We start from the raw sequence: 26,483 nt of genomic DNA, 5'->3' as shown, positions 1-26,483 counted from the left end.
ACCAGGCCAACTTCTCACATTGAGCATGGCCATTGGTCCTCCGATCCAGTTGCTCTTTTGGGAGAATCTTCTATCGCAGCATAAGGGGATGGTTCACCACCAGAATCTGTCAACACTCCATCTCCATGCATGGAGATTGACCAGTAACATTTGACCGCTTTCGACCCTATGTCTGTAGTCTGTAATGTAATCTTGACAGCCAGGCGTCCCTCTACCAAGACAGTATATGGATGCTGTTAGAGCATGTTTCTGGGATGGCGTGCAGAAAATGATAAGTTACTTACCTGTAATCTTAGTTCTCTTCCAGGGGAATCCTCATTAAAGTCATAAGCACTGAATATTCCCGCCCACGTGCGGGGACCCCGGAAATAATATAAAAATATATGTGGAAATCACATATATCTAGCTCCACATATATGTATGTACATATATCATTTTTTCTCACACCAATGCAGCCCCAAAACTGAGGCTAAACAATGTAAATACCCATACATAGCTGTATTAGCAAGTCACTTTGCATCACCCTGAATTCAGGGCTCAACAATAAACTATAAACACATTGACCACATCTCATTTACCTGGGGAGGTGGGTGGGTTGCTTAAGACTTTGTTGAGGATACCCCTGGAAGAGACCTAGGATTACAGGTAAGTAACTTATCCTTCTCTTCCAGGGGATCCTCATCAATAGTCATAAGCACTGAATAGAATAGCAAGCCCATCAACCACCTGCAGGAAAATCAGAAACACATGACCCAACCAAAGATTGTAACAGCCGAAAAAACAGCGGTTAAACAGATTCCGCAAGGAGGCCTGGCCTACCTGGTTATCTGCTCTAGTGTCTGAATCTAGACAGTAATGTCTGGTAAATGTATGGACAGACCTCCAGGTTGCCGCCTTACAAATCTCAGACACAGGCACATTATGAAGAAAAACTGTAGTAGCCGCTTTCCCTCTGGTGGAATGTGCCTTGGGAGAAAACCCTTGGATCTTCTGCGCCAATTTATAGGCAAGCTTGAAACACAAAACTATCCACCTTGAAATATAATGTTTCGAGGCTGCATAACTTGGTCTGATCGATCCATAGTTGACAAACAGTTGATCAGACTTTCGTATAGATTTGGACCTATCAAGATAGAATTTTAAAACCCTTTTCAGGTCCAAAGAATGCAAGGCCCTCTCAGCCTGGTGTGGAGGGAATGGGAAGAAAGGTGGGTAGAGAGATGGTCTGGTTTATATGGAAATCTGACACCACCTTTGGTAGAAAAGAGGGATGTGTCCTCAACACCACCCTATTCAGATGGAACACTGTATAAGGCTCTTTGGAACAGAGAGCTTGAATTTCGCTCACCCTGCAGGCTGATGTGATTGCTACCAAAAAAGTAGCCTTCCAGGAAATATGCTGCAAGGTTGCTTTATGAATGGGTTCAAAAGGAGGACCCACCAATTTTGATAGCACCAGGTTCAACTCCCAGGGGGTGACGGAGGAAGTACCAGAGGGTAGACCTTCTTCAAACCCTGTAGAAAATCTTTCATAGCTTACAACTGTAAAATTGAAGGTTGGGAAGGTGAGCGCCTATAAGCTGTTATAGCAGCTAAATGCACCTTAATGGAATTATACTTTAACCCTGTTGTAGCCAGATATAAAAGGTAAGGGAGGATGACCTCCTCCTGACCCTTGATCAGATGACAACTTTTCTGCATACACCACATGTAGAAACATTTCCACTTGCATGCAAATTAATGCCTTGTGGAAGGCCGTCTCGCCTCTTTCAAAATGGACATACAGTCCTGTGGCAGTCCTAGGTGTCCGTATTGTATGACCTCGAGAGCCATGCTGCCAAGTTCAGTGACGGAAGGTTGGGATGATGAATCCTCCCGTTCATCTTGGAGAGCAAGTCTGGCCTGCACGGCAGCCTCCTGTGGGGACTCTCTGACAGATGGAGAAGTTCTGTGTACCACCACTGTCTCGGCCAATCTGGCGCTATTCGAATCATCCTTGTGTACAAGTGTGTCAGCTTGCTCACCACCTTCGGGATCAGTGGAAGGGGTGGAAAGGCGTACCCAAATTCCCCTGACCAGTTTATCAAAAGGGCATTCCCTTTCGATCCTGGTTGGTAGAATCTTGAGGCGAAGTCTGGGCATTTGGTGTTTTCAAAATGCCGGCTCAACGCGTCGGCTCTCATATTCTGTTCTCCTGTTAGATGGACTGCTGTGACTGACAGATTGTGAGCTAAGAGCCAATGCCACAGGTGTTGAGCTTCCAGTGAAAGAGTTTGGGAACGTGTTCCTCCCTGCTTGTTCAAGTAGTACATTGTGGTGATTTTGTCCGTTTGTACTAACACTGACGACACCTGAATCAAGGGTAGGAACGCTTTGAGGGCTAGGTGGACTGCCCTCAACTCCCAACATTTTGATGTGGTACGTACATTCTTTTGGAGACCACAGACCTTGCATCTGGAGATGTAAATGTAAATGTGTTTCGATTTATATAGCGCACTTTAACCCAGGGGTCCCAAGGCGCTTGCTTAGGGAACCCGTCCTGGTATTCCCCTGTGAGATATCCCGGCCGAGTATCCACAAGGCGAAAGCCAGGCATCCCGCCGCGAGGGGCCGTAGTGGAGATTAAGCAAGCTATTGCCCAGAGTCGCAGAGTGTGACCCCATGAGTCGAGTAGGCACCGGAGCGAGAATTGTCGACTCCATGGAATTTTTGAGCCCGAGACCCGCTGAGGCGGGGAATCGAACCCTGGTCCACGGCCGATCTCAACTTCCGGGTCTGCCGCCTCTAACCACTGAGCCACGCTTCTCCAGATGACCCATGTGTGCCCCCCAGCCTTGTAGAGAAGCATCTGTTATCAGCGTCTGTGCAGGAGGAGGTTCTTGGAATGGAATCCCGACCTACATATTTTGCCTTTTCATCCACCAAGGTATGGATGCTCGCGCTGTGTTTGACAGTGTAATCTTGTAGTCCCAGCGAGCTGATTGCTGGTCCCAATTGTCCTCCAGATCCTGCTGAAGAGGACGCATCCATAGCCTGGCATTCGGGACCAGAAAAATGCAGGATGCCATCGACCCTAGCAGGGAGGCAATCCTTCGCACCCTCAGATCCTTGTTTCGAAGCACCAGTTGACATTTCTGAGCAATGGAACACTGCCTTTCCTCGAAAAGAAACACTTTTCCTACCTCGGAGTCTAGCAGAGCTCCTAGGAAATGAATTTTCTGCGTAGGCTGTGAAGTTGAATTGTTGAAGTACACATGCAGACCCAACCCATGGCAGAGATCGATGCAGCTTAGAAATTGGTTCCTTACACTCTCTGGGGAAGGACCCTTTAACAGCCAGTCATCCAGGTATGGGTACACGATGACACCCCTGCGTCGTAGAGCGTCCGCTACCACTGCGATACACGGGACATGAAAATATGCATCTTGAAGGTCCAGCGAACACATCCAATCCCCCTGCCTGAGATGTGGATATATTTGATGAAGCGCCAACATGCGAAACTTGTTTTTTTTTTTAAATAGAGGTTGAGTGTCCGCAAGTCCAGAATGGGTCTGTACTCTGCTTTTTGGCCCTTTTTCTTGACCAGAAAATATCTTGAATAGACTCCTTTCCCGCTTTGAGAAATTGGCACCCTCTCGAGGGCTGACTTCTGGAGGACGATGGCCACCTCTTTCTGCACTAGTTTCAACTGATGACTTGATGTTGGCATAGGAGAGACAGGTGGAGGTAGATGCTGGAAACAAAGAAAGTACCCATTCTGAAGTGTAGCTAACACCCAGTGATCTTTTGTAATGGCATGCCACTCTTCCATATGATGCACGATGCTTCCCCCCACTGGAGTGGTCAACGGCGCTGGGGGAAGGAAGAACTCAAGGCTTGGATTGCGTCTTGTTGGAATTGTTGCGCTGACGCTGATTTCCTCCGCCTCTAGAGTTACGCCTGCCTCTGTATTGGGTTTTCTGCTGCCCCTGCTGGTCTTGACGCTTCTGCCACTGAGGAGTTTGACCCCTCTGCTTGGAAGATCCCTTACTGTAGGGGCGAAACCTTTTACGGAATTCTTTCTTTTTTCAAGCCCCACGGACTTAAGAGGGTCTAATTCCATCTTCATACGTTGCATCTCTTCATCAGTGTGTGCACCGAATAAAGATGTTCCAGAAAAAGGCAAGTTCATGATACAGGACTGAGCTTCTGGTTTTAGGGCAGTAAGACGCAACCAGGAAGACCTCCTTGCACATACCCTGTGGGCATATCCATGCGCCGAAAGGGTAGCTCCGTCAGCTGCAGCGCTGATGATCTGATTGGAGACTTGGCTTCCCTCCAAAAGGATTTCCTCAAAGTCCTTGTGATCATCTTGCGGGAGATTTTTGATGAACCGCTGCAGAGAATCCCACAGGGACCTATCATAGTGGCCCAAAGCGCTCCTGCATTGGATACCTTCAGTAATGAAGCTGAGGTGTTACAGACTCTTCCTCCCCATGAGTCCTGCGTCTTGCTTTCCTTATCAGGTGGTACAGTGGAGAAAGAAGCCACAGCATGAGACTTTCTTGCCGCTAGGATAATGACTGAATCTTGTGGAGGGTCAGCTCTGAGGAAGAGAATACTCGCTGAAGCGGACATTATTGTCGCTGGCATGAGGAATACCTCCATGACAGGTTCTATAATACCCGGAACCAAGGGCAGCAGGGGTTTGGCCCCTGACGTATGATGCAAGGTTTTGAAAATCACCGAGGACTTGGTCTGGTGAGTTGTCATGGGAATTCCCAGCTTAAGGGCCGCTCTGCCCAAGATGTCTTGAAAAGTAAAGATGTCGTCCACTGGAGAGATGCAGGACTATCGGTCAGTGTCGGAGAATAATCCCTATGCGATCTGCGATCAAGTATGAGAGGAGGAAGAAGTAGGAGATCTGCGTTCTCTTCTTCTGTTCCTTGACCTGGATCTCCGTCTGCTGGAGCGCACCGGGGTGCGCGTTCGCTCCCTGGGCCTGGAAGGAGGTCGGTCTCGATCCGCCTGCTGTACCAGCCTGGCCGCTGTCTCGTTGTCGGGAGCATAGTGATGCAGATGCCTGTACCATCTAGGTGACAATCTGATGGAAGGCGACTTCTGCCTGTCTGTCCTCTCAGGGGAACGTGTTGGAGGAGGAGATTTCCTCTGTTCATGCAGTGATCACGCTGGTGAATGCATTGACCTTTCACTGTCGGAGGAATAAATGACCACATCTGGGGACCTAGACATAGATCCACGGTGAGAGTAATGAGAGCCTGAAGAAGATGACGAGAGGCTCACTGGAGGCGTGTTCTCTCTTGAAGGGCATCTAGAGCGAGATCTGGAGCGACTCTGTGATGCCAGACCTGAAGGACACCTCTTCCTTTTAGCAGGAGGGTTCAAGCGAACAGGAGAACGTTCCTTAGACCTAGAAGGTCTCCCCTGAGCTAATACCACTTCCGCAGCTGACGTCGACTTTGGAGATCTCTGCTGCGACGATGGCCGGTGACCTGGCGACAGAGTTGGCAAACTCGACGTCGTGATTTTCTGAGTCGACGTTGATGTTGTCAACACAGGCCTTGATGCCGAAGGCGGAGATTGGAGACTCAACACCGAGGACTGATGAACTTCCCGTTGCGGAGACCTGTGGCTCGACGTCGAACGCTGCTGGGAAGCCGACGGAGAGACTTGCCTTGACGTCGAACGTGGGTGATAAGACGTCGACGAGGGATGCCTCGAAGTCACAGCTGGTGATGAGACGCTGACGGAGGGTGCTTCGACGTCGAAAGTCGGTGGTGCGACGTCGACAGAGTGTTCCTCGATGCCGAACGACAGTGACGAGGCGTCTACAGAGTGTGCCTCGACGTCGAGCGCCATTGACGAGGCGCCGATGGAGGATGCTTGGACGTCGAGTGCCGGTGATGCGTCGTCAATGAAGCATGTCTCGATGTTGAGCTCCTGTGCATCGACAGAGACCTTTCTCTCGACGCTGAACGTCGCCTGGTTGACGTAACGGAGGTACCTTAGATCTCAACGCTGAAGTCTTCACCGTCGAAGGATGATGGATCGTCTTCAACGTCGTCTTCATTGTCGCCGTCGACCGCGTTCTTCGCTTTTTCTGTCTCTTAGGAGACCTACCTCTTTAGAGAGTCCATAAATCCTTATCCTCTCTCTGTCCTTGAGGGTTCTCCTAGATAAGTTCTTGCAGTGTTCACAATTGTCTGCAGAACTTGTCTCAGGGAGACAGAGAATACACACCAGATGTGTATCAGTTCTGGCCTTCTTTTTCTCACAGGAAGGGCAGGTGTCAAAAAGAGAAGGCATTTTGACAAAAATAAACCTTTTTTGAAAAACAAAAAAGGCAGCACTAACACTCTAAAGCCTAAAGACGTCGAGTGAAAGTGAAAAATCTGAAGAATCACAAAGTATTTTTGACAGAAAGTCAAAAAAGGTAGGAGCTGTAAAATGAGGGTCCTGACTGAAGGAGCCAGAAAGAACAACCGACCTAACTGTCACCCCAGAGGCATGATGGGAAGCCAGGGGTCATGGCTGCCTTAAGGCACGGTGCCAGTTTTTGATGAAAATGCTTTCATTTATTATGCTATTGCTTTACAATGCAGCGTATGGGTTTACAATGTCTATTTAATAGCAATTTTCAGGATTTATGAGTGTTTTTCTCATTACAACACAGAGTTCAAGTGCTATTTGACCTAATGTGTTTTTTATATACTTGCTAATACAGTCTATGTATGGGTATTTACATTGTTTAGCCTCCGTTTTGGGGCTGCATTGGTGTGAGAAAAAATTATATATGTACATACATATATGTGGAGCTAGATATATGTGATTTCCATATATATTTTTATATTATTTCCGGGGTCAACGGACGTGGGCGAGAGTTTTCAGTGCTTATGACTTTGATGAGGATCCCCTGGAAGAGAAACAGGTTGACCCCCTTTCTGCTCCTCTTTCTCAGGTCTTTCTGTTTATTCTTTCTCTTGCCCAGAGGGCTCTGCTTTGGGTACTTTAATGATTTCAGAATTTCTGTGGTTGTCAGATAAGCCATCCCTTTTCAAGTCTCCTATTGTACACAGGTTTCTTAAAGATCCCCAACACTTGTTCCCAACTTCACCTTTCATCATGCCTCAGTGGGACCTAAAGTTAGTTCTGAATTTTCTGATGTGCGCTCCTTTTCAACCTCTACACAGCTGTTCTATCAGGCTCCTTACTAGGAAAACAGCCTTCCTAGTGGCAATAACATCGATCAGTAAACTCCACCCTTTGTCATCCAAACCTCCGTACCTCAACATCTTCCCAGACAAGCTGGTCCTTTGCATTAGAGCTTCCTGTAGGAAAGCGCCCCTTTTTGCATGCTTACACCCCACTTTTCACCTGACATCTGATGCAACTTGACTTGATGTTAACCCTGGGCGCAGTGCTACGCTCCGCCCACGGAGTGTATGTAGTGTTGCCTACTTCGCACTTTGCAAAGTAGGCGTAGTAGGCAACACTACGCACACTCCGTGGACGGAGCGAAGTTGCCCGCCACCCGCCTCCCTCCCCCCCTCTTTATTAATTTAAAATACATTTAAAGTACATTAAAAGCACATACCGTATATGCGGCGTCCCGGGGCTATTTCTTCTGATGACGTAGAGAGGTCTTGGAGCCAAATGCGCATGCGCAGGCACCCGCGCATTTCTCGCAAGAAATGAGCATGCGCGGGTGCCCGTGCATGCGCATTTGGCTAAGAGAACTCGCTGCGTCATCAGAAGAGGGAGCCCCGGGATGCCGCATATAAGGTAAGTGCTAGTTTTAATGTACTTTAACTGTATTTTAAATTAATAGAAGCATGTAGAAGAAGGCAGGAGGGAGGCAGGCGGCGCGTAGTGGGGCTACGCAAAGTGTGTGGGTGGGCGTAGCGCCCTCCCCACTTCACGAGGCTTCACGTAGCCTCACTATGCTCACTACGCCCACCCTTACATGATGTGCCCTGGGACCCTGCCAATCAGGTTTCCAGGCCCTGTGTTGTTTCCCAAAACTTTACCTTTGTACCCACAATTGGCACATCTCAGCCCACAGGTAAGCTCCTTGTAAAATGTACCCCTCCAGCAGGGTGCACTAACCCTCAGGTGAGGGTACAGTGGCATGTGCCCTGTATCCCTTCAGTTTCTAAGGCCATTCTTAAACATTGTAATGTAAGTGTAGTAAAGCCATAAAGAGTATATGGTCTGGGAGTTGGTCATTACGGACTCCACAGATCCATAATGGCTTTACTAAAACCTGGGAAGTTTGGTATCAAACTTCGCAACGCATTAAACCCACACTGATGCCATTGTGGGATTTATTGTAAAATGCACTCAGAGGGCATCTTAGAGATGCCCCCTGAAAAAAGACCAGCCCTGGTGTACTTCCTGAATGGCTGCCCGCCATTTGCCACCACCAGACAGGTTTCTGTACCCCTGCATGGAGAGCCTCTGCTCTCTGGGTCCAGAAACAAAGCCCATCCTAGGTAGCAGTGTCATGCCTCCTCCCCATGGATGGGCTGGGGCCATGAAGGTGAAGCTTCAAAGGGCCTTTGTAAGCTGTCCCTGCCTTTCACTGCCCACATTAACTGCCTCCCACCGGGTCTGCCCCCCACTTTGGGTCAGAGAATCGGCAGAAAACCAAGCAAGGAGGAGTGGTGTGCCCACCTTTGCCAACTCCACCCCTCAGGTGGGGGAGGCGAGGTGAAGCACACATCTCAGTCACTTTTAAAATGATGGGGGTACCAAGTGAATTACAGAGAGGCTCATGCCCCCCCTCTCACTGGAGGAGGACATAATAGGAGGTGTACCCACCTCAAGGAAGGGACTCATTTGTCCCAACCTGGACACCCCTTTAATGTACCTAAATTTAGTATTATGGGGCAACCCTGAACGTTGCCTACTCAGATTCGAGGAAGAAAGAAGAAGGACGGGAGAGCTGTGCGGACCCAGGAAGAGGAGGGCACCAGCTGTTTTGGTCCCAGTCCTACCGGCCTGTCCCGACTCCGACATAACTACAGCAAAACCTAACCATGCCCAGCAGCCCCACAGAGGCTGGGAGACCTGCTCTTCAACCATCTTTAAGACTCTGTCTCCCGTGAGCACCAAATTTGCTCAACAATTACTCATGCACAGAATCCGGATCCAGGCAGCTCCATGATTTTGCACCCGATACCCACGGCCCGAGTTCGAGTGGCCTTACACCTCGAGGAGGTCTCCCCAGCGATCCTGACCTGGGATCGGTGATCCCCGACCTCCTTCAAGCCGACGCCTGCAACCTCAACCTGAAGAGTCCCCCTCACAGCAACTGGAGGTGGTAAAAGGAACTTGACGCCACAAGACAGCCCTATACCCGATGCCCCACGGCCTAAGGTGGCCTAGCCGACGGTGTTCAGGCATCCCCCAAGATCCCAAATTAGCTCTTCAGCCCGTGGTTGCCTTCAGGAAGCCTCCCTATCCGAGCCAGCATCATCTTTATCAAACCAGAGATCCCCTTTGAAATCCACAGAGCCCTTAGCGTTGCCTTGGCATTCTGCACCCAGCCATCCATGTGCTGCTGGTGGTGCAGCTCCTGTGCTGATTGTTGGTCCCTGCAGTGCTGTTCTCTACCCTAGGAGCTTTGCTCCCACAGCCTATTGGCCCGCTCGCAAGCAGTCCCTGACCGAAGGCCCCCTTAACTCCATTGGCTAACATTAGGTCCCTGCAATCTGCACCCGGCCGCCCTAGTACCACTGGTGGTGCAATTTGAGTGCCTACCTAGACCTTGGGGAACTTCTATCAGGCCAAGATCTAGGTGGGGCAAATAGGGAGTTCATAGTCTACTGTGTGAGACTCATCCTTACTAACAACGTGTTTTTATTTAAGAATGAATACTTTAGGCAATTGAAAGGGACCAGCATGGGGGCTACCTGTGCCCCTAGTCTGGCCAGTTCGTATGTTGGCAATTTTGAGGCCAAACACATTGATAACGAAATGGCGCCTTTTTTCGAAAATGTAGCGGGCTGGTACCGCTACATTGACGATATTTTCTTTATCTGGGAAGGCTCCATGGAACTTCTTGATGAGTTCCTTCTTTGGATTAACTTAGGAGATCCAAATCTTAGGTTTACATCAACATATAGTACTTCCTGGACATATCTATTAAAAACTGTAGTGGAGTCCTGGCTGTCGAATTGTTCACAAAACCAATGGCTAAAAACACACTGTTAAATTTTTCTAGCTTTCACCCCAAATCACAAAGGGAGAGTATCCCTTTCAGTCAATTTCTACGCCTCCGGAGAAATTGCTCTGATATTAATGATTACTACAAACATGCAGAAACCCTTAAAACAAAATTCAAAGAGAGGGGTTACCCGAAAAAACTTCTTTCGCACTTTCGCACTCAATGAAGAGAGCGAGGTTTTATGACCGTGAGGCATTAGTCCAAAACGTAAGGAAAGAAAAGGGTCCTCTAAATAAAGTCGTGTTTGTAAGCAAATTTTCCAACATAAGTAATCAGATCAAAAATGTGGTGAACAAGCATTGGCACATTTTAAATCATGAGGAAGAATTAGCCCTAGAAAAACCGCTGTTCGCATTTAAAAAGAACAAAAATTTGCGTGATCTATTAGTACACACATATAAAGATGAGCTTGTGGATAATCAAAGGAAAATAGATGGCACAAAGGTGATTGGAACAACTAGGTGTGGCATGTGTAATATCTGTGCTCAATGTATTGTAGGGTCAGAAATTGTTTGTAATACCATGACAGTGAAATGTAAGACCCATAATAACTGCAAAAGCAAAGATTTTATTTATCTACTAAGGTGTCCGTGCGGCCTCTCTTATGTGGGAGAGATAGGCAGAGAGGCACGTACGAGGTTTCAGGAACATAGATCAGCCATTAAGACAAAAAAGATCACTGCTCCAATTGTGGCCCATTTTTTGTAGAAAGGACACAGAGAATCAGATTTTAGCTGGTTTATTTTGGAAAAAATCAAAATAGGCAAGAGAGGTGGCAACATTGTTTCCAGAAGAAAAGAGAAAGAACAATGGTATATCTCCTATCTCGACATGGTAAGAAGGGGTCTCAATTCGAGAGAAGAATGGGACTGTATTATTGGAGCTGTTTAACCATGTTTTACCTTGCCTTATTGATCCGATAGATTTCTGAATTGATGAGCTGTGATTTTCACAATATTCTCCCTTTTAGTCTTGGTCTATTCTGTCCTGGGAGAGTGGGACAAGAAAAATCTATATAGGAACATCAGACTTCACTTATACATCTTGCGATATAGTTTTGAGTATGTTGAAATTTAAATACTTAAGGAGTATGTCGGACATTCATCTATGCCTAAACTTAGAATGATGATCAACCCTAATTGTTTTGACTCATCCCCTTCATTGAATACGAGCCATGAATATAATTTATAAATATCATGGTATTCTTTGGCATTCTCATTAATTACTTGGGTCCGTATACATTAATATAAAAAGTTCAAAACTTTGAAATGTATCTTCTGTGTACCCTGACGACTCGACTTATAAATCGGACATAGACTGTTCCTTGATTAGCAGACTATTTAGTGCTGCTCTTTAGCGTTAAGATCGGTAACAATATTTATAATATTTATAATATTTATAACATTATCCTCAGTGTGGTATCTCCACAACAAACATAAGTGACTAGATCAAGTGTTTGCTATGAGTGCCTTATTACTTTCGGGAGGAAATGAGTATTTTCAGCTCTACTACCATGAGGTAGTCCGTCGTTGATATCTGTTACATATCGTGTGCAGACTACGATGTCTACACTCGGGAGGAAGTGAGTATTCTCATCTGTGCCTTCGTTTCGGTAGTCTGTCGTTTGTATCTATCACATTTGGACATGTGACAGGAACTCCGTGAATACCTATTTGAGTGATGGAGTATTTAAACTGGTGGCGGGTACGACATTGTTGTTTGCCGTTTCGAGCATTGTATACCAACACGCGGGACGCTTTTTGTATCAGAGCTAAATGGTAAGGAATGGATGGCGTTTTGTCGGTTGTAATGTGACGTATTTTTATAATTAGCCCCTAATACGTGTTGTGTTCGTTTGCTTGTCTCCTAGGGAATGCACGCAGCTAGAACCTCGTGTGATCTATGATTCCCGTATCGTGGGACTGTATATCATTAAGTAAGCTATTCTTCCTTCATGATCAGGGTATCTTTTAATGTCGTTGGCATAAGTATAGATAAGGTTAAGATATGGACTGTTTCTTTTCCTTTTTCTAGCGGATCTCTGATTTCAGACTCTACAGACTGTGTATGTTCATGACCACACTTTTACTGCGTGTTTTTCTCACATTATCCCAGACTTATGTAAGTATAATTAGGGAGGAAATAGGAGGAGCTGTCTATACTTGTACTTCCGTCAGCTCGTAACAGCGTTCTTTTTGCCCGTAGATTAAAGCTGTTATTTATGAAGCTCAGAAACTACGTCCCTGTCCCCTCCTAATCTATTATAACGACCAATTGGGAGGTGAGCGTGTTTTCTGTGGTGAGCATGAATCTTTAAAACTTGTTACCGTTTCCATAAAGTTCCAAGGTTGCAGACATGATTTTCTGTTACCATTATTGAAAGCACGCCTTGAGTTGAGTGTATCCTCTGATCCTATGGAACTATTATCTGAATAAATCCGTTAGCCCCCAGTGACTGGAGCACTGTGTATGGCATTGACAACTTAATGACCAGCCTGTATAGACTTTATGAAATATTGGGATATTAAGCCTAATAGCTGCAGGTACGATAATGTTAAATTTAGGCCAATGTGAAGACTGTTATCATTATAGCTCGACTGGAGTCTGACACATATATTTCATGGGGTTACTATGTTACAGAACCCGTAAACCATTTGAAAATATTTGGAAAATATTTTAATCTGACTATTAGCATCATCCATTATAGACATCGGGTTCTGTTGATACTAAACTAGTTGTTTATCTATTGTATATAGGACGATTCTGTTTTTTAAAACGTTGAGAAGATAATTCGCTGGACGAATATCTCCTGTGATTGAGAAGGAGGCAGAGTACCCCTTATCATATACTGAGCGATATTTATCAGTTGAGGTAGGTGATATATCATGTTCATCTCAACAGCCACCTCTTTGGCCCAAAATAAACTTTAACGGCCCTATTGTATCCCTACTGAGTGTACTAATGTAGATTTATACTGCTGGCTCGGTGACTGTAGTACTGTGCAAGGGTCATAATGACTGATGGTCAATCAGTATAGGCTGTACTAGATATAGTCAACACGAGGAACATACCTATGTGACCAAACGAAAGGAAATGCACTGTTTATGATTTGGTTCTTTCCCGTATTTTTATATATATACATATGTGATGCTGTTATAAAATGTATTGTTTGTTTAGTGTAACTTGGAAGCAATGTCAATGTATGTTTAGGGATGTAGAAATGTATATACATTATGTTTTTTTAAACAATATGATATGTTATTATTATTATTATGTACAACTAAGATTGGTTCTATTTGAATTTTCAGAACCATTGGGAAACATTTATTGCAATTGTCCTGATGAAGGTGGTCAAACATTAAATATACCGCCGAAACGCGTCGATGCTCAAGGAGCAGTACTGGAATAAGAAATTAAGGAAAATTCGAAAAAATTGTTTTGTTGGAATTTAGTCCTTTTTCCCGTATCTCCTTTTTTATTGGAATGTTGAATTTATTTCTTTCATAGTGTTCCGTCCTGTATGTGTTTCCCATTTTTTAACAAAATATAGTGTATGTCAATAAATTGTCTAAGCTCTACTTTTATTATAGCGTTTGCACTTATTTTTAAAATTGTTTATATTGCTTCCTTGTTATAATTTGATATTGGTGAGTTTATGTGTTTGTCTGTAAGAACTTGTTTGTCTACGGTAATTTGCCCAAAGGGAATTATATTTTGACTTGTGTCAATTGTGGAACCCTATCCCTTTGGTTTTGGGGAACTTTGGTCCTAACCATCAAAACTCCAGCTCATAAGTTGTTTACTTACCTGAGAACCGATAATCCTTTTTCTCCCATAGGAACCAATGCTACGAGTTTTGGTCCTAAAAATGTTGTTGAGTTGAACTTTGCATGAAAGAAAAGATAACGAAACTGCAAACCTTAAAAAGTCTTACTTACAGGCCCGGTCTTGAAATCCTTTTAGGACCTACAGAGGGACTTTCAGATGCCAAAGACCCAATTTTATAGATACCTTCAATTCAGACATGTTATCTCCCCCAGCATTGCGGGATTGGAGACACATCCTGAATTCCGTCCTGTTGAGGCCACAGTGTTTATGGGAGACCTACAAAACCATGAAATCTTCAAAATCTACCAATTGCTGGTCACGAACAGCTCTACCACACTACAGAAACTTTGAGAGGCTTGGGAGGGGATCTAGGCTCATTAGAGGGGGAGGATTGGACAGAGGTGTTGGCCTCCCCTCCGGAGTCTGCAATTGCAATGCGGCTACGCTTCATTCAATTTAATTATCTCCACCATGTATATTATACCAGAGTCAGTCTCTGGAAAGCAGGCCTTGTGGCCTTCCCTGTATGTTTACAGTGCTAGCGGAAAGAGGGAACTCTTATATACATGATATGGCACTGATCTGCTCTTGCGAAATTCTGGAGGGGGATCATGTCTTATCTTGTGGAGGTATTGAGGTGGGATCTCCCCTTTTCACCAAAGCTGGTGATCTTGCATATCATGGAGGGGGTTGGGGGCAACATCTATAAACGTCATCTCCTGTTGTTAGGATTTACATTGGTAAAAAGGGATATTGCAAGGCTATGGAAAGCATCAGTTACACCTTCTTTGTCTACTTTGAAGAATGGTCTGGACTTCTGTATGGGGTTGGAAATCCCAAATTTCAAAGCGAGGGGATGCCCGCACAAACACTTCAAAATCTGGAAGCGATGGGCAGACTATCGGGCCTGCAGCTAGAGCCTTTATCTTCTGCGGATGCCATGTTCCCAGGTTAATTCGTCAAATTCATGCAATAAGGGACCAAAGATGTAACAATGTATTTTATATGTTGGTGTGGGTGTGGGAGTGGCGCACAGGTTGAGGGAAGATAATAGTGCAATGGGAGGGGGTTTTCATATTGTTTTTTTTAATTTCCTTTCTTTTCTTCTTGAACATATCATCTAAATGTCAAAGTCATGTCCCTGTAAAGTTTATTGTGGCAGAAGTCTTCTGGGTTACAGAGCTCTGCATTATATTTGATATTTGACAAAATAAAATCTGTTTACAAATAAAAAAGTCTTACTTACCTTGTAATGTGAGATCCCAGGTGTGGTATCTAGGCATACCACCCTGAGTAGTCGATGTAATCCAAAAGTAATCTAAAGTGTTCCAAAAGTAATTACTGTGTAATTTCAGCTATTCTGAAAGCCAATACAACCCTGTAAATATTGCAATTTTATCCACAACTGCATTTCTTTGTAAAGTCTTGCATTTGAGAGTATATTTCACTTATCTTTACCAGGTTCTGCTTGGCTCTAGAAATAAAACATAAGTATACCTTTTTATACTTACTTAATTAGTCTGGATTCAGTCTCTGAGTGTGTGCCATCAGTCTTGATTGAGTGAATCCAATAAATGCTTAACAATCCTCTGGAGAAGCCTAACTGCGCGTCCACACTACCACAAACAGAGCTGTTAGTACTTACCTAATTTAATCTCTGCAATACCTCTGAGACTCCCTGGACTCTGTCGTCCACACTATACCTTACTTTGGAATAGTGTGTAGAGAGCCAGCTTCCTACACTTCCTTCCTACCAAAAGTAGTTGCTTCCTTTCATTTAGGCCTGTCCATCACCCTGCCTACCTTTTACGCTTTACCTCATTCCTCTAAGGAAGAGGAGCGACTCCATCAGCTGGACCCAAAAAGAGCACTGTTGTTCCCCTATGACCGAAGAAACAGGCCATCTCTCAGTGGATCGTATTCAGTATCCAAATCTGCTACACACTGGCTAAGAAGCAACCCCTTGAGGGTTTGCATGTTCATTGCACCAGAGCCAAGGCTGTGACTATGGCATTAGAACACAGAGTTCCGGTCGTGGACATCTGCCAGGCAGCAACGTAGGCATCTCTACACACGTTTACCGAGCATTACTACCTAGACATTCAGGTCTATAGGTACGGGCACTTTGCCCACTCGGTCCTGCAGGACTTTTTAGTGTGAAATCATTTTGCAGACCTTTCTCCAGGATATATATTGGTTGGGTATTTATTTTAGGAAAATAAATCTGCGGCTAGAAGTTTCTTTCAAATGAACAAGTTACTTACCTTCAGTAACGCCTTATCTGGTAGAGACTCCATCTAGCCTCAGGTTCCATACCACCGTCCCATACTGCCCACTTTGCAAACAGATTTATAGACTTAGGGTTTTTCACTTTTCAGGGCACTTGTTTTCACACTCCAGTGGTCAGTACTCTTTGTGGCTCTCTGTTTCTGGTGTGCAAAGTCACTGCAAGAAGAAAACAAGTTACTTACCTGTAACTTTGGTTCTCCAGTATTTGAAACTTTCATAGATTCCCATGCTTGAATCATTCCCTGCCGTCGAGATGGGAGTCCCCGGTATATATAAAATAGCACAGAAACCATTACAAAAGAAGAAACTAGGCCTAGGCCCATTCTAGTTTTGCAACATATCCACCTCTTTTTGTAAAAGAGACCAAATAAAATGAAGAACCAATCAGATTAGCCTCACCCTGTAGAACCTTCCTGAGAGTACCTCAGACACTTAGATTTTCGTAGTCATAGTGTAAACGTAGAACTTAAACTGCTGAAGGCTGAGCTTTCCCTGAGGAGGAGAGTGGGCTGCATGGAAATCTGTGAAAGTTTCCAATACTGGAGAACCAAAGTTACAGGTAAGTAACTTGTTTTCTTACTCCAGTATTGGAACTTTCATAGATTCCCATGCTTGAATCAGAGTAGCTAGCAGTTATGAGAAAAAATGTTGAACCTTGATTCCTTATTCAACAATTATAAGCATTAATCTCAAAAGTCAACGGAAAATTAAATACATCTGTAAACATAAGAAAAAAGGAAGAAACAATCACTTGAAGATCCAAAAATGTTCCAACAGCAGAAGCAGAAAAACAGAAGGAGGGTAGAAAGGGAAAGCTCACCACTCAATGAAAAAGGTTCCTCAGGACTGCCTGGCCCACTGCTGTGTCACTCTGCGTTGAAGAATCCAGGCAGTAATGCCTTGTAAACGTATGAGTACTGCTCCAGGTTGCCGTTTTGCAGATCTTCCAGATAGGAACTCTGGAAAAGAGGGCTGTCGAAGAAAAAATCTCCCTCATGGAGTGAGTACGGACCCGCCCTTCAAGGATTATCCGCTGCCCTGTGACAATAATGGATAGCGCTGGTAATCCAATGATCAATCCCCTGCTTGGAAAGGGGAAACCCCTTACTAGGAGCGCTAAAAGACACCAATAGTTGAGGAGAATTCCTGAAATCTTCAGTACGTTGAAGATAGAATTTTAAGCACCTCTAAATGTCCAGTGAGTGGAGTACCTTTTCTGCCGGAGTAGTAGGCTGAGGGAAAAAAGTTTTGAGTATGACCAGCTCATTCAAATGAAAGTCTGAAGGCACTTTCAGTATGAAATTTGGGTTTGTACGGAGTATCACTGTCCCCTTTTTAATTTGGAGAAAAGGTTACTGAATGGTGAGAGCCTGCAATTCATCTACTCTCCTATCCGAAGTCAAAGCTAGCAGAAGAGCCACCTTCCAGGAGAGGAATTTCAAATCCGCCAGGTGAATAGGTTCAAAGGGATGCTCATAAGCTGGGTAAGAACCAAATTAAGGTCCAAAGAGGAGGCGGAGGCTTGACTGGAGGGAAGACTCTGAAAAGGCCCTTGAGAAACTGTTTAATTATCATTGCTGACCAGAGGGAAGAACCAGAAGATGTGCATCTGAAGCGAGAGATGGCAGCAAGATTAACTTTAATGGATGAGTGAGACAGCCCTGATTTTGCTAATGACAGAACGTAAGGAAGAACTTCATGCGGTTCAGAAGAAAGAGGATGGATACCCTCTTATTGGCACCAAATGCAGAAATGCTTCCACTTTAACTGGTATGTCTTGTTGGTTCTTGGGGCTCGTGCCTGAGAAAGTACATCTCTACATTCTGCGGAAAGGGTCAGACCAAGAAATTCTCGGTGCTCAGGAGCCATGCCGACAACTGTAGGGACTGAGGATCAGGTTGCAAGACTTGGCCCTGAGACATTGTCAGCAGTTGAGGAATCGGCTTCAACAGAAGCGGAAGGTCCAGGGAGAGGAGATGCAGCTCTGTGAACCAAAACTGTTGGAGCCACGCAGGAGCTATCAAAATCATCTTGTAAGGTTCTGCCTTGAGCTTCCTGAGAAGCCTGGGGATCAGCGGAATGTGGTGAAAAGCGTAAACAAATGCGCCTGACCAAGCCATCGCAAGTGCATTCCCCAATGATCCCGGTTGGTGAAGCCTGCTTGAGTAAAATCGGCATTTCTTGTTCTCTGGTGTGGCAAAGAGGTCTAAGGAAGGCCTGCCCCATAGGCGAAAAACCTCTTCCAGAGTGCACTGGTCTAGTTCCCATTCGTGGCTGACTGACTTCAGTCTGCTCCGCTTTGTGCGATATCCCCTGCTGTATCGCCCATTCCCAAATTATCAGGGCGTCTTGTGACAAAAGACGAGATCTGGTGCCGCCTTTCTTGTTTATGTAATGCATGGCCGTCGTATTGTCTGTACGTACTAGAACCGCAGACTGCTGTGTTTCGCGGAAGAAAAGCCTGCAAGGCCAGGCGAATCGCTCTGATCTCCAGCAGATTGATATGTAGAAGACGAAGATAGGGTAGCCAACGGCTGCTTACATGAAGGTCTTGTAAGACAGCTCACCAGCTCGCCAGCCCTCCAGCGATGCATCTGTAGTTATTATCTTGTGATAATTTTAAGGTAAGGAAGATAGAGCCCTATCAGATAAAGTGTTATCGAACGTAAGCAACTTCTTCATTACAGCTGGCAGAGAGAAATCACTTTTTTTGTGGAAGCACAGAACGTATGCCCAATCAAAACATGTTCTCCTGGTTCCCAAAGTTGCTTTCTAGTGGTACATACATAATTGACTGGTGACAGATGCGCTGTCAAGCCAGACCACAAAAATGCTGTGGCCTACTATAAAGACACAGACGCATGCAGCAAGTACAATTGTAAATGCACAGTACTTTTATAAGATGCATGACTGTGGTGCTTCCCTATAGCTTCACCACACCTGTATTATTATACATCATGCACATGTATAATCGGCATGCGGATGCACATGTTCATATCTATGCAAACACATAGTGGCCATTTTGAAATAAGACCAATGAAAAATGGCCACCATGTACTCCAATGAGATGTGATACATTAGATCATGCACATCACCAAACATGCAAACGACTCAAATGTCTTGATGTAGGGTAGCCAATCTTGCTTTTTATTTTACGGTTCCAACATGACCCAAGCCAATATGTCAGACATCGCCTGTTATAGATGAACACTGTTGGCTTTGCCACTGTTTGTTACACTTGGCACTGAGGTTTACTTAGATTTTAATAAACAGTAATTATACAAGGACGATCATTGAAATGAATTCTTCTGAAGACTCCACTGACTTTTATAGCACATGGTCTCAAGTTTGAGAAATATGGAAACCGCAGTACAGGGTGACAAGATGATTGACCCAGGATCATACAGTGTGAACAAAATGGGCCCGCTGGGATTAGACCTTGGGTCAGTTGGTTTCACCATTGACAATAAGCCTGAGTGAGTCGAAAGACAGCCTCTCTGCGTTGCACTGTGGGGACCAATCACGTGGCTTGACAGAGACTTTTGCTACCAGTGCTGCAGCTCAACATTAATCAAGAGAGGGCCATAGCTGGGGACCTGGTGAGGAGAAACCTGTCTGATGCTGGCATGAGTGACTTCCTTATAAATATCATGACTACGCGCTTTTTGACAGGGACATTATTCTGAAAGTAATTCCAGATTGAGGAGAGAAGACATCGGTTTTCCCGATCTAGGCGCCCAGTTTATAGAGTGGTAACATTTTAAAGCATAGGTTCATTGTGCCTTTTTAGGTCTTGTGGCGTAACAGCGCGTTACCGCTGTGTCCGCCAGGAGATCTTTTGTCACTGGAGCTGCTTCCCAGGAGACAGCACCTGGCCGCGCGCATTGCCTCTTCAAGGAGGTGATCTGAGCGGGCCACGCGCTCGCGAACGCGCTCAGCTGCTGTCTCCTGGGAAGCTCCAAACATGCATGCGCATACACGCAGACACACACACACACGCATGCGCATACACAGACACACGCACATCCACCTTTTGTCTCCACCCGAGTCCTTCCTCCGAAAACAGAGCCCCACCAATACGAGAGCCGCCCCCCCCCCGCCAACAGATGCGCACCTCTCAAAAACTCTCCAGCAAACGGGCCCCTTATGCTGTTGCTAATCGCTAATCTTGTGGGAAATGACTAACAAACTTCAGTGATCAACCATTTTTATGTCCCTTCCGCAGCAGCCGTGCTCAGCGCTCGCTATGCCACCCCACTCTTCACCTCGCTGATGTTCTTCAATTACCCACTATCCCGGCACTCTCGCCCCCCTTCGGATGCCGCCCAGTGCCTCGCCCTCACCCGCTCTCTCCTTTGCCCACTATACTGCACCCACCCCAGACCCACCCCTCCCCCACCTCGCCTCACACTCTGTCTACGCCGCACCTCTTCTCCTGACAATTCCCCCGATCGCCCATGCACGCATGCACATACATAAAGACACCCCCCGGACACATACACACACGCGCACATACACAAACACACACGTGCACCAAGGTCCCCCCCCATCGCACACATACATACACACACACACACACACACACGAGCGCACCCCCCCCCCCCGCTGCCCCCTACGAGTAAGGGCACTTGCCGCCACTCCGGAGATCTGCAGCCTCCGCGGGGCTCTACCTCTGGCATGGGAGCCCCGCGTCACCACTGCTCCTTGAGCCAGGCACTCGTGGGTGCGGGCTTCGTGCACAAGACGGAAGTCCCGCCCCCACCATAGCTTTCGTTTTCAGGAGTGCGCGCGGCGCCGTAGCGTCCTCCTCCGTGTCAGCAACTCGGGTCTTCTCCCGTCTCGTTCCGCCATCCTCTCTGTCCAGATAGGAGCTCAGATGCAGACTCAGAACAGCTTGTGGCCCCTCGGAGCTTGGTGCCTTGCTGTGTAAATCGTTTTTGGCCACTATAGGTGTGGCAGGGTATACTCAGACATGAGTCCCTTTCTCACTGCTCCATCAGGATTCAAGCAAGCCGGGCCGAAGAAGGCTGAAATGCCAGAAACCGGTCCCCGGTAGCTTGTCTCCTTTCTGGTGAAGAATTGGCTTGGTAGTTTAGTCTGCCCTGTTCCCATGATGCACTGGGCCAGGGACAGACTGATTTGCATATAGCCAGGTTCGGAGCTGGGATGGGGCAGTGAGATAAATAACGGTGATGGATCAAGCTCTGATCTTTGGACTGGGTAAGAGTGGTCTGTTTAACTCAGACACTCTGTTCATCACCACCCCCTTTTTGTAAATCGTTGCTGTGACACAACGGCGCTCATTACCGGCGTCCACAGACACCTCCTGCTCCACTCGCAGACAAAAACCGGAATCGGGCGAAAATGACCATGGCTGGCTCGATTCCTCACAGCAAAAACTCCGTGACCGCAGTAAGAGCTCAGGATTTTACTGGCACTTTAAGAAGGCTATTTCAAGCGCTTCCTTTGCAGAAAATTTTTGTTCCCTATTCATTCCTGCTATTGATATTGCATTTTTAACAAATAGAATGGTTTCAGTTTCCCAAACTTGAACATTGCGTGGCACTTCAATGTTTAAGGGCCTTGGCCTAATCTATTGTGAAAGGGAGTGGATCTAACTGCATGTATGTAGTATGTATTGGGGACTGAACCACTTACTGTAGTACGGGCGGGCACCGCTTTAAATTGGCATTTCTATTTCTGTCAAGATGTCTTCAGGTTTGTGTCTCTGTTCTGCTGTAGTCTGTCCTCTGCTGGTCCTCTGATTGTATTCCCTGTGTCCGACCCCTGTTGTGTCTCTATTCTGAGTGTCTACTCTCTGCCAGTCTGTATACCAAGATGTCCCTGTCTCTTCTTCGTCACTTTTACCATGTGTGTCCCATGTCGCATTGTGTTCTCTTCTGCACCACGGTATGATCTCCCTCTCTCTGACCCCTTCTGTCTCTTTGCGTCTATTGTAGGTCTCCTGGTGTAGCTGTACTTTTGGACGCCCCACACACACACACACAACTACACACGCTCAACAACACACACACACACACAACAACACACACCACCACAAACACAACACACACAACCACACACACTCAACTACACACACAACCACAACAACACACATAACCACACACACAACCACACACACAACAACACATACTGCCACACACAGAACCACATCGTCAGTGCACACTTTCACCAACCACAGACACCATCAGTCATCAGTGCACGCTTTCACCGGGCACAAACACCACCAGCGCACAATTTTACCAAGCACACACACATACCACCAGCCGTCAATGCACGCATTCATCAGACACACGCCACCAGCCACAAGTGCACGTTTTTACCATGCACACACACCACCAGCCGTCAGTGCACGCTTCCACCAGGCACACAGAACTTTACCAAGACTCAAGTTTAAACAGCTGACAAATTAATGGTGCCTTAGGCGATGTTCGCAAATAATCCTCGCAGCATACTTAACTAGGGGTATATTTGCAAAGAGTTCATGCAGCGTAGCAAGCAAAGATGCTGCACTGCCTTGGCACTGCGTCAGCCCTGTGCGTGAGGTGCATCATCACAGCTGTGTGAATAATAACAGCTGTGAGCCCATGCGTGAGGTGCATCATCAGAGCTGTGTGAATAATAACAGCTGTGAGCCCGTGGCTGAGGTGCATCATCAGAGCTGTGTGAATAATAACAGCTGTGAGCTCATGCGTGAGGTGCATCATCAGAGCTGTGTGAATAATAACAGCTGTGAGCCCGTGGCTGAGGTGCATCATCAGAGCTGTGAGAATAATAACTGTGTCAGCCCCGCGCGTGAGGTGCATCATCAGACCTGTGTCAATAATAACAGCTGTGAGCCCGTGCCTGAGGTGCATCATCAGAGCTTTGTGAATAATAACTGCGTCAGCCCTGTGCGTGAGTTGCATCATTATAGCTGTGTGAATATTAACTGATGTGAACCCGTCCATAAGGTGCATCATCAGAGCTTTGTGAATAACTGCGTCAGCCCCGTGCGTGAGGTGCATCATTAGAGCTGTGTTAATAATAACAGCTGTGAGCCCGTGCCTATAAGGTGCATCATCAGAGCTGTGTGAATAATGACAGCTGCGAGCCCGTGCCGGAGGTGCATCTTCAGAGCTGTGTGAATAATGACAGCTGCGAGCCCGTGCCGGAGGTGCATCATCAGAGCTGTGTGAATAATAACTGCGTCAGCCCCGTGCGTGAGGTGCATCATCAGACCTGTGTGAATAATAACAGCTGTGAGCCCGTGCCTGAGGTGCATCATTAGAGCTGTGTGAATAATAACAACTGTGAGTAACAGCATACTCTTGCACACACTCAAACTGCTCACCAATTCAAAGTTTGCTAAAAATGTTATGCAACGCATTGTCATACACAATGCCAATAACTCAAACTTTAATGCTGCGAGACCTATTGCATTGCAAATGCTTGTTGCTTTAGTGAGGTTCATCAGAGTCGGGCCCAGCAGCTTTCACCACGTTACCAAGGGGTGGGCCAGGCCTTCGGCCTAGGGCATCTGCTGCAGACCTCCCAATACAAGACATTGGTCGGACACGTTTACACGGCATCTGCAGATTTTCAGCCTTCCCGCGAGTTTTTAGTGTTCACTCTTTTCATGGCACTTAGCAGAGGCTGAGGTTGTTTTCGAATCCTGCATAGAGGGTACATTTTGTGGGCACACCTGTATGTACCCTGCTGGCCAATTCAGAGCGGCTGAAACCCTGCGGGAATGTCTGGTGTCGACCACGCTGGGCATGACGTTTGGCCTGATACAGCAATGTTAGAAATAGGGTCAGAATGTTTTCCAGACCGAACTGTGGTCAGTTCCGTAGCCAGTATAGCACATATTTATTTAGAGGCTAAATCCAGGCTCTTTGCTAATGTTTTTAAGGCAGGTGCTTGTAAATATTTGATTTTTAACATTACTGAGCTGGCTGGCATTGCCATAAACAGCGTTGTAAAAGAAATGTATTGAGAAAATTTGATAGGCCCCTAGATGCAATTTAAGCTCACCACCTCATTGCAATACAAAGACCTTGGGCAGGGTGGGGACGGGTTCTCTGAGGGGTTGAAATACCCCCGCAATCCTGGGCCTTGCTGAGCCTTTATGCCGTGACTTCACCAACAGCACACTCAACACCAGTGTCTGGCCAAAGAGACACTGAATGGCCACATGTCATGTGTGATAACCATTCCGAGGGTTTTCGCAACAACTGTTTGATTCTTGGCCTTGTGGTTTCGCTTTTAACATTGGAAGAATGACCTTAAAAATCCCAGCATGCACCCCAAATCGGCATACTTGAGGGTAAAGGACTACCTTAGACGTTCAATTTGTTGAGATCTAGCCAGTTACCTCCAGGAACATTTCTGAGCCCTTGATAAGATAGACATGCTAAGAGGGAAGCCGCAGGCCCTGAAATGCGCGGCCTTCGGACCGCGGACACCAAACGACCACAGATTCATGTCTATTTTGCCTGGTTCCGTATATTAAACAAAAAAACTGTATTCTTTCTTTAACAAATCCCAGCATGCAAATTACTGTTGACTAAAAATACACAAATAGCGGACTATTTTACAGATGTTGTGCAGCCCACGGCAGATGTGCCGAGTCCCCCACCAAGTGTCCCCCCATGAAACAGTAATGGAGCTCAGCCTACAAGAGCCAGAACATCTGCTCCCTTTCAAGAGGACTCTGTGCAGCAGAATGGAAAATGTCTCCGCATCGCATTGCATGGTTTGGACTATTTAAATCTTTCAGATTTTTTTTGCTTGTCTCTGGTGGGTCATTTCATCGGCTTCTGTCTGCTCCACACTTCAAATGAAGGTTGCTCAGCGCCTGCCAGTCGTGGGGATGGGGGCTGAATGTTTCAGGCCTTGTTACCATGCCAGCAACAACACCAGCTAAGGGGCGAGCATGGGGCTGGGAGACGTTTCCTTTGGCCAGGACCATGACTTGCCTCATTAATAGCCTTTGGCTGAAATATGAAGGTTTTGGCTGCCCACGGGCAGACCGAGAACTGAGAGGGTTTTGTAGAAAAGAGTGGGAACATGTAAACAGAGAGAACGGTAAGATGGATTGCGCATTAAGGAACTGAAAAGGTGAAGGAGAAAAATAAATTACAGCTGAACTTTAACAAATGGCTTTAAGTGGACCAAGTTCGAAGAATATGATTTTTGTACATATAATAATCCACTTAAAAAAACTCCTTTAATTCCAGTTACCTCTTGGTTTTGGTTATTGGTTCATGTTTGTATTTTTTTAACTAGTCTAAGTTTACTTGTTTCTGCTGCACATATAAATAGTTCAATATAAAAACCCCATATGCTGTAGCCGGATCCCTAGGAAGCTATTTGAAACTGGCTAGATGGCAATCGGGTGTCCTCACTCCTGGTCAGCAAGGACACTGCCTCTAGTCCTGAACTTTTTGCTTATAACAGGGGAGTTAGTCTAATTAGTTCAATCAATGCCAAGCTGGACCCAACATTCAGCATGCTTTAGAAGCTCACAAGAAAGATCAAGACTGCACACAGTGTCCGTCCTTCCATATTGACCTCGAAGGAGGTGGTCACCCTGGCTGGAAACTTCACCAGGGAGAAACACAGAGAGGCCGAAAGACAGAGAAGTTAGAATAGGCAGGTGCAAAGGTACATCAAAGAGGGCAAGTATGCGATCCAGGTCTCTCACCGTTCTAGATCCGGCTCCTCGGAACTCACTCAATTTCTTCATCAGCTGTTGGCAATGCTCGTAGTCCTCTCCAACATCTCCAACTGTAATCATCACCTCCTGCAGCAAGAAAACAGTGCCTCATATTACAACAAACCACTGGGATGATGGTTGACCAAGCCGTATACAAAGCGTCACAATTTGCCTCCAGTCTCGCCTGTCAACACACGCCAGCATCTAAATTTGTATCAATGCTTATAGACCATATAGAGTACTGATGTCTGCATTCAAATCAAACTAACACCAATCGAGTACGAGCCAGCAGCGTCCTCACTCCAATCCAGTGTGTACACACTGGATTGGAGGTAGACGACGCGTGTACACGATGGGATTGTTGGCCCCCGCCGGCTCCTACTCAAGAGATGTTAGTTTGACTTTACGGCAGACATC

At 46.1% G+C, this 26,483-nt stretch overlaps 1 protein-coding gene across 1 annotated transcript in view; it reads right to left on the bottom strand.

The window, feature by feature from the left end:
- Positions 1-26,483, bottom strand: part of SPTBN5 (spectrin beta, non-erythrocytic 5) — a 2,284,272-nt gene that overhangs the window by 744,759 nt on the left and 1,513,030 nt on the right. Inside the window, exon 41 of the mRNA XM_086937224.1 lies at positions 26,055-26,153. Coding sequence (XP_086793350.1) covers positions 26,055-26,153 — 99 coding nt within the window. The remainder of the gene's footprint in view (positions 1-26,054; positions 26,154-26,483) is intronic.

This window comes from Lissotriton vulgaris, chromosome 9, assembly GCF_964263255.1.
Source record: "Lissotriton vulgaris chromosome 9, aLisVul1.2, whole genome shotgun sequence".
In the NCBI taxonomy this organism is placed as follows: domain Eukaryota; kingdom Metazoa; phylum Chordata; class Amphibia; order Caudata; family Salamandridae; genus Lissotriton; species Lissotriton vulgaris.
This window is presented reverse-complemented; position numbering and strand designations above follow the sequence as displayed.